The 10,566-nt window shown below is 59.9% G+C and overlaps 4 protein-coding genes across 4 annotated transcripts; 1 reads left to right on the forward strand and 3 right to left on the reverse strand.

Annotated features, from left to right (window-relative positions):
• Window positions 1-193: 193 nt before the first annotated feature.
• Window positions 194-1,306, forward strand: VDBG_05893 (DNA-(apurinic or apyrimidinic site) lyase; the record flags this gene model as incomplete). The annotated part of the gene is made up of 1 exon (XM_003003405.1): window positions 194-1,306. One exon carries the CDS (start codon window positions 194-196, stop codon window positions 1,304-1,306), a length of 1,113 nt encoding a protein of 370 aa, XP_003003451.1.
• A 308-nt stretch (window positions 1,307-1,614) lies between these two features.
• VDBG_05894 (checkpoint serine/threonine-protein kinase BUB1) lies at window positions 1,615-5,251 on the reverse strand (the record flags this gene model as incomplete). Its single annotated transcript, XM_003003406.1, has 3 exons — window positions 1,615-3,713; window positions 3,767-4,139; window positions 4,247-5,251. 3 exons carry the CDS (start codon window positions 5,249-5,251, stop codon window positions 1,615-1,617), a joined length of 3,477 nt encoding a protein of 1,158 aa, XP_003003452.1.
• A 1,125-nt stretch (window positions 5,252-6,376) lies between these two features.
• On the reverse strand, window positions 6,377-7,943 carry VDBG_05895 (acyl-CoA dehydrogenase family member 11; the record flags this gene model as incomplete). The annotated part of the gene is made up of 4 exons (XM_003003407.1): window positions 6,377-6,702; window positions 6,825-7,449; window positions 7,540-7,749; window positions 7,872-7,943. The coding sequence occupies 4 exons, from the start codon at window positions 7,941-7,943 to the stop codon at window positions 6,377-6,379; spliced, it is 1,233 nt and encodes a 410-aa protein (XP_003003453.1).
• Window positions 7,944-9,216: 1,273 nt separating this feature from the next.
• Window positions 9,217-10,158, reverse strand: VDBG_05896 (transcriptional activator HAP2; the record flags this gene model as incomplete). Its single annotated transcript, XM_003003408.1, has 1 exon — window positions 9,217-10,158. The coding sequence occupies one exon, from the start codon at window positions 10,156-10,158 to the stop codon at window positions 9,217-9,219; it is 942 nt and encodes a 313-aa protein (XP_003003454.1).
• Between the last annotated feature and the right edge of the window lie 408 nt (window positions 10,159-10,566).

The following is a 10,566-nucleotide window of genomic DNA, read 5'->3' on the forward strand; positions in this document are numbered from 1 at the left end:
AGCGCAAGGCCCCAAAGGCCGAAGACGCTGCTTTACCGCCGCCCGAGAACGACGGTCTTCGGACGGCGCGGGGAGCCGGCCAAAAGGAGAAAAACACCGCCCCACCTAATTCGGCAGCCGCCGCCATCCCCCAGCAGCAGCAGCAGCCGCAAAAGGAGGGAAAGCCGCCAAGGGCAAACCGGCAGCAGACGGCATGCCGCTCGCCGCCCGCACGGCCGTCACGTCGCTGAAGCGCGCCATGTACATTGGCGCGCACGTCTCGGGCGCCGGCGGCGTGCAGAACGCCATCGACAACGCCGCGTCGATCGGCGCCAACGCGTTCGCGCTGTTCCTCAAGTCGCAGCGCAAGTGGGCGTCGCCGCCGCTCGCCGCCGACGCGCGCGCGCAGTTCGTGTCGCGCGCCGCCGAGCACGGCTACGACGCGGCGGCGCACGTGCTGCCGCACGGGTCGTACCTCGTCAACCTCGCGCAGGCCGACGACGCCAAGGCCGAGCAGGCGTACGGCTGCTTCGTCGACGACCTCGCGCGGTGCGACGCCCTCGGCGTGCGCCTATACAACTTTCACCCGGGCAACACGGGCGGCGCGCCGCGCGCGGCCGCCTGCGCGCGCATCGCGGCCCAGCTGAACCGCGCCCACGCCGCCACGACCGCCGTCGTCACGGTGCTCGAGAACATGGCCGGCGCCGGCAACGTCGTCGGCACGCGCTTCGAGGACCTGCGCGACGTCATCGCCCTCGTCGACGACAAGGACCGCGTCGGCGTCTGCATCGACACGTGCCACGCCTTTGCCGCCGGCTACGACATGCGCACGCCCGACGCCTTCGCCGCCACCATGACCGCCTTTGACGACATTGTCGGCCTCCAGTACCTCAAGGCCCTGCACCTCAACGACAGCAAGGCCCCGTTTGACTCGCACCGCGACCTCCACGCCAACATCGGCACCGGCTTCCTCGGCCTGCGCGCCTTCCACTCCATCGTCAACTATGCTCCCTTTGCCGGCCTGCCCATGGTGCTCGAGACGCCCATCGACCGCAAGGGACCCGACGGTAAGTCGGTCGAGGACAGGCAGGTCTGGGCCGACGAGATCAAGCTGCTCGAGAGCCTCATCGGCATGGACGCCGAGAGTGACGCCTTTGCCGCCCTCGAGCGCGAGTTGCAGGACAGGGGTGCCGGGGAGAGGCAGAAGATCCAAGACCAAGTCGACAAGAAGACAGCCAAGGAGACGAAAAAGGCGGCGCCCAAAAAGGCGGCTGCCAAACCCAGGGGGCGGAAGAAGAAGGAGGAGACGGACGACGAGAGCGACTGAGCGCCGCTCGGGCCCTGAATTTCATGTGTACCATGTACGATATCACGTCTGTATTGTATCCAAAGCGGTGAAGAGGGAAAATGAAGACCTTTACAACAGATTCAAAACAAAAGAACGATGCTGGTATTATGAGAAGGAGGAGAAATCCAACGCCGTCATGCCTCATTCTAAAAAGGAGAAACCGAACAGCCTAGAGGCTCATCGCCTCGCGCGCGCGTGCGCTTCAACCTTGCCAACCAGGCTCTTGAGCCCGACACCCCTCTCGCAGTTCTCTTCGAGCCACGCCTCCATCCTCTCTCTGACCTGCTTCAACCCCCGGAGGATGGGCATCTTTGTCCCTCCTCCACGTCGACGAACGACCCCGGGTTGAGCAGCAGGTCAAAGCATTCTCCCCAGATCTCCGTCTGCCAGTACCGCTTCAGACTCTCCTTGATGCGGTACCGCCTCCCTCCGGCGCCGATGCCGCCCTGATCGCACCGTACCGTTTCAATGTATCGCCCGAACAGGAGGCAGTAGATGACGCCGGCCAGGCCGTGGTAGTCGATCTGCCAAGTCCAAGGCCGCCCCTCGCGCATCTCGGCGCAGTCGTGTGCCCCTGTCTTCCAGTCGGCGACAAACTGCGTGTCGGGCCCAAAGTTGCGCATGTCGATGCCCCGGCCGAAATCGATGAGCACCACGCCCCTCGCCGCCCATCCACCCGTGCCGTCGGCGCGGTACTGCGTCGCCAGGGGCGCGGCATTGGCGGCATCGCCGTTGTCGAGGCGCAGCAGGCAGTTGTCTGGCTTGAGGTCGCCGTGCAGCACCCCCCGCGCGTGCAACGCCTCGATGGTGCGCAGCAGCTCGATGGTGAAAAACATGCCGAGCTGCTCATCCATGACAGCTGAGGGCTCGGCACGGAACAGGTTGACGACGTCGAGCAGCGAGCCGTGCGGGTGCAGCGGCAGCAAGAGGAAGCCCTCGTCTTGGTAGAGGTGCATCTCGTGGGCGTACGTTAGGGAGGCAGCCGCGCGATGCTGGGGGCCTACGCGAGAATGTGCGAGGCGGATCATGTGGAACTCCCATGCACTGGGTGGCTGCTCCATCTTGAGCGCCTCGAGGGTGCCGCGTTGGCGAACGGCGAACGCTCCTTTGCCCATAACCGCGACGGCGTTGTTCTCTTGATCCTCGTCCTCCTGATCGGCCGTTGAGTTTTCGACGAGGTAGACGGGAGCGAACGCGCCGGCACCGAGTTCCTTGCGAATGGTGTATGTCGTGGGCGTGTCAGGGAACTCCACTTCGACGACGGAGAAAGCGTTGCTCGTCCTCTCGCCACTACTCCTGGCCTTGGCCATGAGCTTGGCTACTTTGCGAATTTCGGATCCCTTTCCATGCTTCTCTGCCTGGTGGTCGAAGAATCCGGCATAAGAGCTCAGTGGCGGGTGCATCTTGGCTAGAATTTCATTCCGCACCACGTCATCCACCGGGTTGCATTGAGGATCTGTGATGATGGGTCCTTTGGGAGGTATCGTCTTCGCGCCGAGAGGCTTGGGCTTGGGCTTCTCCAGTATCGGCTGAGGCACCCTCGCGGGCTGCGCATCGTTATAAATCTCCCGCAGGGGGCTGCTGAACAGCTGATCCGCACGGGCGCCATCATCATCGTCCGACTCCTCGTTGTCGTCCTTCTTGGTGGGTGACATTTGCGGCCTACGAGCTGTCAGGACACCAAGCGAGGATTCCGTCCTCTCTGTGATGGGCGTCATGAAGGGGAGGCGGTTGTTGGCGGCTTCGACCGGGTCCCGATAAGGCCGCGTTCTGGGCTCATAATCCTCTGGCGGAATCGGGACGAAGACGGTCTGCGTCCTGGGCGGATAGTCTTCGTCAATGGGAGTCTGCAAGTCGTCATCCACATCGTCGTCCTCCTCGTACAAATCGTCGGTCTCCTGCTCGTCCTCCTCTCGGGGTCTCGTCGGCTCCCGCGATGAAGGCAACGAGTCCTCGTCTTCATTGATATCAATCAAGTTGGACACCTGCGTGTCGTTTGACTCCTCAACTTCGTTGGCCTCGTTAATGTCGGGCACGTGTCTCCGAGTCGAAAAGTCAGACCATTCGCTGACGCTTTTCACATCGGATGGCTCATCGTCGTCATCCTCGCCGGCTTCACTTGTGTCGACTTGTCGCGTCGTCGTTATGGTGCTCTCTGCCCCGCTTGTGTAGTCTCCGTCTCCATCCGTCTCATAGTCGTCTTCGTCACTTTCGTCCTCATCCTCTTCCTCTTCTTCCAGGGGCTGGGTGGGCTTCAGAGGCTGGTTGAATATCTCGTAAATGTCATCTGTTGCTGCCTTGGTATGCAGGGTCATTGTGGGCTCGGCGGTCGCATTCCTCTTCTTGAGTTTGGTCGGCTTTGACGGCGAGTCCAGGTTCGCTTTGACTGAAGCTCTTGTGTTAGTGGTCTGCAATGGTGTTTGCAAGGGTCGCACCTACTGATTTGGGTTTCGTTGAACTCCATCGTCCTCATCTTTTTGCTCTTGCCCTTCTTCTGGATGTTTCCATTCTCGTCCAAGGTCACCGTTTCCGTATACACGGTCAGCTTCTCCTTCACCATGTGGCCGAGGTTCTCGACATCATCTTCGGGCAGCGTGTCCATCATGACATCCTCCTCCCATGAATGGTCCAGCCAGCCTCTGTTCATCGCCCAGACTTCTTCAAAGCTCAACTCAGATCCCGGCAGCTCTGGCGCCGGGTAGACGGCCTCGAGGTCAACAAAAACGCGCTCACGTTTGCCGCTCACGGGATTCACCACAACCTGCTCGGTCGAGGGCACAAGGGTATGTGTTTCTGCTACTTTTGGCTTGGACTGAAAATACAATAAACGCCAAAAGGCCCATCCATTAGTCCTAATTTTCATCAACACATGGGCTTGGAGAGGGGGGGGGCCAGTAAGGAAAAACTCGCGAGACGTACCGTATCCTTGAAGATCTGCATCTTGGGCGCGCTGCTCTTCTTGCCGCCCGCCTTCATCGTCTCGCCCACCCACGGCTTCGCCTGCATGACGTTCTCCTTCTTCCGGTTCGCGAGCGAATCAATCGTGTCCCAGCCCTCGGAGCTGGCCGGGCGCGCCGACAGCGCCGACGGTTCGGCAGAGGCGTCGGAGAAGATGGCCATCTTGGCCTTGCCAGGCTTGGCCGTCGGGCCACCAACGCCTTGGCCGGGTTGTGGCGCCTGAGGGTTTTCGGCAGCAGCGGCGGCCGCTGCGGCGGCGGCGTACGGGTCGACCTTGGCAGCGAGGGCCGGTCGCATGGCGGGCAGGGCCGGTGATGAGGGCGCGGCCGTTACCTCTGGGCCCTGGGCGGCTTGCCTCTGCTCAAACTCGTTGAACTTGCGCATCAGGCGCTGCTCGGGCCGGGCGCCGCGCTCGATGCCCAGCTTGTACACCTCCTCGGCCTGCGCCCAGCGGCCCGCGCTCTCGAGCCAGGCGGCATACTCTTCGTAGAACAGGGCGAGGCTCTCGCCAATGTTGTGGCGGGAGATGAAGAGGAAGGTCTCGCGCGGCGCGTCGGCGAAGAACTGGATAAAGAGGATCCACAGCTTCAGGTAGCGCGGGTCATTCTTGTACTGGGCCGATGTGATGAAGGCCTTGGTGGCGCGTTCGAGGAGAGTGTGTAGCTGAGACTGGGGCGTCGCCTGGGCAGAGGGGTAGGCGTCAAAGGTCCATCGAACGTAACGGTCGTAGACATCGAGCGGGTCGTCTGATTCGGAGATGTTGGCGATCTCGGCTTCGTACTCGGCGCGAATGCAATCTGTGACGTTCTTGCTGCCTGTTGGTGTTGGTGTTGACAGCTTGTGGAGTGGTGACGGGGAGAAGGCCTCGGCCAGCTTCTTTGCGGAGCGGCCACTAGGGAGGGCCTGGATGTTCTCCTTCTGGGCCTCGATGATGTCGAAGTTGATGAGGTCTCCGGAGGCTGCCATGGTTAGTATCGTGTGGGCATATCCTGGTGCTGGCGGATTGGAATGGTGTTGATGCGAAATGCGAAATGCGAAATGCGAAGGATGCCAGATGCAGAGGGCAAGGCAGGGGTAGAGTTAGAAGGTGGGGTTGTTGATTTGGGAAGGGTCGTCGTGTTGATGCGGGATGACATGTGTCATGTGTTGTGGCGTGTTGATAGGGCAACGAGCCACACTGGCCTCCCCATCCCTTCAGGACGGACCAGGAACGACCTCAGGAACAACGGTACGTACTGGGCGCTCCAGGTAACCACAATGGCAGAAACCAGCTTCCAGACCAGTTATACAATATCGCTCAATCGTACCATAGTAGATGAGAATCTTGGCGTTTAAGATGGCTCTTTGGCTCCTTGGCTTGAAGGATTGATTGAAAGCGTTCTCGGCGGCAAGGGACAAGACTATCAGCACAGATGGCATGCCGACGTCGAGATCTTGACATGATGGCGGCTGCACATGATTGGGATAGTCTTGGCTGATGGCTAGCTTCATTGCTGCAGAGACTTGAACCTTGTATCGACCGGATTAGGAACCCAACTTTGGCATGCAAGAGCTAGCATACAAGATCGAGGCTGAAGCAGTATCGCACCTCATCGAATTCCATTTAGCAACCAAAGGAAGAATACAAACCAGGAGATTCCGCTACAGCTGTCGCAGATCAATCTGAAATGCTTCATTATGGGCTGGCAGCCAGCGAGATAGCCATGCACAAATTGGAATCACGAGTGTCTGCCCTGACAAAGCACGTCTGATGGCCAGACTATACCCTGGCCATACTCAGCCTGCTCTTTCAGACCAGAGCGGATGTGTTCACGATTATCACTGAGTCAGCAGAAATAGAGCTAGATCGGCATCAGTTGCACGCTGAGCATACTACAAGCTGTCGCCGTGGCTCTGCGAGCGAGGCAGCGATAACGAAGGCCGATCAAGCTAGATGTAGGCGAAAGGGGACCCGTAGATTTTACATTGAGACCACATGCCGAGAAGGGCATGACGAAGCACTAGACATATGCTGAGCAAGACACACGCCGAGGGCACTCCAAGTCAACAGCTCATCTTCTACAGCACGTCTATTCCACAACACAAGCCACCCTACAGCTTGGCCACGGCGCCCTCGCCCTTGCGGCTCGTCTCCACTAGCTCCCACGCAAACTCGGCCAGCGGCGCCCTCGTCTCCGAGTACTGCTTCGCCTTCTCACTGCTGGCCTGGCGCCGCGCGTACCGCGCCGCGATGCCCTGGCACACGGCCGACAGGCGGAACACGTTGAAGGCCATGCCCCAGCCGAACTCGGCGGCGGGGTCGTACCCGGACACGTCGGCGTACCAGCGCACGACCTGCGTGGCGTCGGGCAGGCCGGGCGTCGCGCCGGGGAGAAGCCCTTGTGCGCGTTGACGCCGTCCCGTGACGCCGTGAAGAACTGCGTCGAGAGGTTGCAGAGGTCCGAGAGCGGGTGGCCGACCGTGGACATTTCCCAGCTGTTCACACGAGGGTCAGCGTTTCTCCTCTCCTCGCACCCCACGAAAATTTAGGAAAACTCACTCCAGGATTCCCAATCACCCGCGGGTTCCGTCTTGTGAAAGACGAATATTGTCAAATCTTGTAGTCGCCGTGAATCAGCGTGCCCCGATTCGCGCGGCTGCCGCCTCGCGTCCTTGAAGAAGTCAATCATGTCCCTGAAATGCGGCAGGTCGCCGACGGGCTCGTTGGTCTCGACGTCGACGGCGCCAGCCTGGCTCGCGCAAATGGTGCTCCACGTCTGGATCTGGCGGTCGTAGAAGCCCGTGGCGCGACCAAAGGACGCGAGCCCGACGTCAGCGGGCCGTACGCGGTGCAGGCGCGCCAGCGTGTCGACGGCGGCGTGCCACAGGGCCTGGCGCTCGTCGGCGCCGAGGCCCGGCATGGCGGCGTCCTCGAGGATGCGGCCGTCGAGGAACTCCATGATGTAAAAGGGCGTGCCGATGACCGTGTCGTCCTCGCAGAGGCAGTAGGCGCGCGGCACGGGCACGTCCGTCGTCTCGAGCGCGTGGATGATGCGGTACTCGCGCTCCACCTTATGGGCGGCTTTGGAGAGGAGCTTGCCCGGCGGCTTCTTGCGGAGGACGTAGCGCTGGCCGTCGGCGGCCGTGAGTTGGTAGGTGGGATTCGACTGGCCGAAGCCGAACTGCTGTGTGTTAGAAAGGTGTTGCGCAGAAAGACTCGCTCTAGGGCGACAGGAACGAAGAAAAGCTTGGGTGAGGGAGGAGGATGTGCATACCTGCTTCAGGTCGACAGGCACCTTGATCTCGGGCACATTCTGTTCAATGTACCGCTCCAACGACTTTTGGTCGATGGGCTGGCGCACACGTCCTGCCATGGTCGGCTCGGTCCTCGTGTCGACGTCGACGACGATACTGATGCAGGTTGCAGGAGGAGGAGGATCGCTGACGATGCTGACGGGGAGATGCTGAACTTGGATAGGTATGCCCTGGAAGATGGCTCTGGGCGATTCGAGAGCTACTGGGTAGAGAAGGCAAAAACAGAAAGAGAAAACCAACCCCAATTGACCTCTCCAATCAGGAGCAAAACCAGGACGTCGGGTTTACATACCGAGCGGTCCCCCGGGTCTGGCTGGTTCTGGGGGTCGGGGTCATTGAGGGTCGCGCGGGGGATGGAGGGCATTCGGCGCGAACCTGGGCGTGCCGAGGTCCCCGCCACACTACCAATCTGTGGGTCGGATTTCGATAGCCGTACCCGCAGCCGGCCCCTCTCTGGTCGTTAATCCTCGGTTTACACCTACTCCTACCACCTGCTTTGGTTGTAGTGAGTGTAGAACAGCACTTAGAAGTGTGGACCAGCACTTGGGCTATAGCACTCCGACTGCCATGTAAGCAATCCATTGAAAACACGACCATGTGGTCGTTGAGCTCCGAGCAGGAATAGACAGCCATGGAGCCGAACTTCTTGCTAGGTTCATGACCAATTTGGAGACGAGGAGGACGGCAGCGGGCAGTCGTGGGGTAACATCACAACCAATGGCGAACCATACACATCAGTGAAATGTTGTTCTCATAGCTAACTACAATAAGTACTGCCCAGCGTTGGGTGCCGGACCTCTGTCTATCTCCAACAAACCAAATTCGCGCCCCAGACGCACGCTCGTACTGTTGCCCATTTTGTTTTTTGGTGCTTTTCTGTTGCTTGTCGTCTGGCCTTGTCTCACCTCGAACAGTTGACTGCGCTCGATGGCGGGTACATGGCCAGACTCGAAGTGGCCTTGGTGGCCAGACCACAGGCTCCCTCTCGGCCGGCCATCGCTAAGCAGCCGCCGCCTCCCGTTCCCCCAAATGTACTCGACAAGAAGTGAAGGTGAGACAGAAGCTCCAGCGCGCACGCACACACACACACACACACACAAGGTGAAGTAGACGAGGGGGGAAATACGAAAAGGATAAAGAAAAAAATCGAAAAAGGGGGAGGTAAACGGTCAAACAACAAGGGGGGGTATCCGTCATTTCGCGTCGTCGTCCATGCATTCTTTCCATCCCTGCCCTTCCCTTGCCTTCCCCGTCCTGTGTCCCACGTCCAGCCTTCAAACGACGGCCGGTGCGATGCTGTTGCCAGTCGACTAGTTGTATTAAAGAGAAAAAGAAGTGAGAAAATCAAACTTGGGTCCAAGCCACATCCGAACAGACGGAAGAAACGAGATCCCAGACGCGTCCTTCGAGGCGTCGTACCATGCGCGTGCTCATGCACTCGACTGCGTAGCGAGACACACCAAGGCGCATCCGCGCCGGAAAAGACCGTGTCTGCCCAGGCGCCCGCCATGATATAAAGCAAGGTGCAGGCGAAGGAGGAGAGAATTTGTCGCTCAACGTTCCTGGCCACCGTCGTCATGTCGTAATTGCTGACAAAGAAGATTGAAAAGAAGTATTGCGCTGGCTGACAACTATGTTCAGCTCTCGTCGTCCTCCTCTTCCTCTTCTTCCGGACTGTCAGCCTGTGCCTTGACTTTTTTGTTGGCGCCGGCATCGGCGGCCTCTGACTTGCGCTTCGTACCAGCTTTGGCAGCCTCTTCCTTGACCGGTGCATCGCCAGCGGGGGCACCACCGCCACCAGCCTTGTTGCGTTCGATCTCGGCGACTTCATCGGCGGTCAAGAAACGACCACCGGGACCGCGAGGCCTGCGCATGGCATGGTTATGTCTCGACTCGTGGAGGTACGGCTTGCGTCCTTTCGACGTCAGCCTGAGCTGCTCTTCGAGCTTCTGTCGCGCGACGCGTCTCTTGAGGATGCGGTGGAACTGCTTTGCGTTGACGTAGAGTGGTGACTCCTCAACACCACCAGCGGCGAGCTCGGGAGACTGGGGATGCGCCATGGCGGACGCTGGAGGCAATTGCGGAGCGGCGACTCCAGGGCGTCCGACGTGTCCCATCATGTTTTGCGCCTGATTAGGCATGCCGGGACTTGTAACTTGGCTGAGACGCCGTTGGCCGGCGAGGTTGTTCATCTGGGGTGACCTAGGCCCGCGAAGATCCTTCTTTTGGCCACCCATCCTCGGCGAGGTTTGGGGCATGTTTGGGTCGGAGGACATGTAGGGATAATTAGACTGTCCCGATGCGGCGGCGGTCGCAGCCATAGCTGCGGCCTGGATGCCAGGCATCGCATAGTGCGGAACGTTGTATTGTGTCTGGAACATGGCGGGGTTCTGGCCCTGGGCGGACTGCTGCTGCTGCGTAGAGAGTATGGGGGAGGTCTGAACACCGTGAGGGTGGATGTTGTGGTTTGTCGGCGAGGTAATGTTGTTGCCGGCTGCCGGATTAGGGTACCCCGGCTGAACGTGTCCCTGCTGATGCGCGTTCTGTGGCTGCTGTGGGTATTGGGCGTACTCCATCATAGTGGACGTGCCCTCGAGAGCGGTTGTCTGAAGAATACGCGACGGAGGCGCAATGTTGATACCGAATGGTTCAGTGCTGGTAGGCTGGTCGCGATGTGTTTGCGGCACCAATGGGAAGTCGATGTGGGGTTGTTTCGGGGTCGCGAGACTGGAGTGCAAGATTGGGGGTGGGTGATGAAGGGCAAATGGCGAATGAATTGACGGCAGAGGGCGAAGGACCCTGTTTAGGAGGAAAAGTCTTTATACTATTGGGTGTGCGTGTCGCAGGTCTCCGTCGTCACTTGGGGGGGAAAGAGATTCCCTTGGGTCGCGGTGAGCCTGGCGTGTCAGGATGGTGAGGCAGGTTGTGCGGTGCGGTGGGCAATCTATTGGATGTGCGCTTGATGTGTTGGCAGGCGTGGATCTGTT

This window comes from Verticillium alfalfae, genomic scaffold (assembly GCF_000150825.1).
Source record: "Verticillium alfalfae VaMs.102 supercont1.7 genomic scaffold, whole genome shotgun sequence".
NCBI lineage: Eukaryota > Fungi > Ascomycota > Sordariomycetes > Glomerellales > Plectosphaerellaceae > Verticillium > Verticillium alfalfae.